The 1,481-nt window shown below is 40.7% G+C and overlaps 1 protein-coding gene across 1 annotated transcript; it reads right to left on the bottom strand.

Moving 5' to 3' along the window:
• Nucleotides 1-688: 688 nt before the first annotated feature.
• LOC108778370 (proline-rich protein 36-like) lies at nt 689-1,249 on the bottom strand (the record flags this gene model as incomplete). Its single annotated transcript, XM_018545576.1, has 1 exon — nt 689-1,249. A coding segment is annotated over one exon (561 nt), but the record flags the coding sequence as incomplete, so codon positions are not given.
• Between the last annotated feature and the right edge of the window lie 232 nt (nt 1,250-1,481).

Raw genomic sequence — 1,481 nt, 5'->3', positions numbered from 1 at the left:
ATACATTACATATTATATGTATATCAGATATAAGAAGCCAATCATTTATAACGAGTAATGTAGTAGTAACAAGTTACGTTTAAGAAAAATACTATTTTTATTTTACCTTACCAATAGTATTATTCATACTGTGTTTGCACCCATTATATTTATTACGAATACTGATTGTAATATCCTAAAGGAGGCGACGCTCACACACAGTAACAGTACATAGAATTAGTATAAAAGTAATAAAAATTTCTAAAAATAACATTGCGTATTATAATCTTCAAGTTGCTGAAAGAAGATCCTTGTAAGGACTCTCTTCCGTAGCAGTAATCATAAGACGTACCGTAAGAATCAGCCAGAGTTCAAAAGAATTCTCAACTGTGATTGGCTAATTCTTACGTCGGTAACCATAGGGTAATGTCCCATGGAGCGGTTCGTGCGTAAGCGGATCAGCTGATCGCCAATCACAGAATGTTCTGTTAGATTTGCTTGCAAAATTTGTAAACAAATCTAACAGAACGATTCTGTGATTGGCGATCCGCTGATCCGCTTACGCACGAACCGCTCCATGGGTTCTGTATTAACCCTATTCTGCAATGATCGTAAACCATAAAAATTTTCCAATCGTAATCGAATATGAGGAGAATAATCGATTACGATTGCTCAATTTATACGGCTTACGGTCATTGTAGAATAGACTTTAGAGCAGGCGTACTGCGTACTGTGGTGTGGCTGGTGGAGGAGGATAGTCTTGAATCGAAGTGTGGTTAGGAATATACTGTGGAACAAGTGGCGCGGCCGTATATTGTGGTGTGACAGGCGGAGGCGTATATCCTATAGCAGGTACGGCTGCATATTGTGGCGTGGCAGGCGGAGGCGTATATCCTATAGCAGGCACGGTTGCATATTGTGGCGTGGCAGGCAGAGGTGTACATCCTGCAGCAGACATATATCCTATAGCAGGTGCGGCTGCAAATTGTGACGTAGCAGATAGAGGCCTACGTCCTACAGCAGACGCATATCCTATGGCAGGCGTGGAATATTGTAGCGCCACTAGTGGAGGATTTTGTACATAAATGCACTCTCGAGCCTGAATATTCTCTATAGGAGGTGGCGCTGCTGCATATTGTAATAAGGCCGGCGAAGTATTTCCTATAACCGACGTAGCCTGCAGAGCAATTCTTTCCGCTGTTTTTTTTTCTGAAGCTGTGCCTTTTTTCAGGCCTCTTTGATAGGCACGTCGTACAGCTGCTTTAAATTGCTGAAAATATAAAAATTATTGCTATCGTATGTGTATACAGGATGTCCCAAAACCACTACCCTTCCTCAAGAATGGATTCTTTGGAGCATTCTACGACAAAAATTCGAAATGCGAATATATCGGTGCTATAATAGTTTTTAAATAAACAGCGATTAAAGTTTGCTAATCACGAAGCTGATATTTAGCGCACTAAGGCATGACGATATGATAAGTGATAGAGAGTCCTTACGAG

Source organism: Cyphomyrmex costatus, unplaced genomic scaffold, assembly GCF_001594065.2.
Source record: "Cyphomyrmex costatus isolate MS0001 unplaced genomic scaffold, Ccosl1.0 C2297143, whole genome shotgun sequence".
In the NCBI taxonomy this organism is placed as follows: Eukaryota; Metazoa; Arthropoda; class Insecta; order Hymenoptera; family Formicidae; genus Cyphomyrmex; species Cyphomyrmex costatus.
Note: the sequence above shows the minus strand (reverse complement) of the source record. Positions and strands in the feature narration are given on the sequence as shown.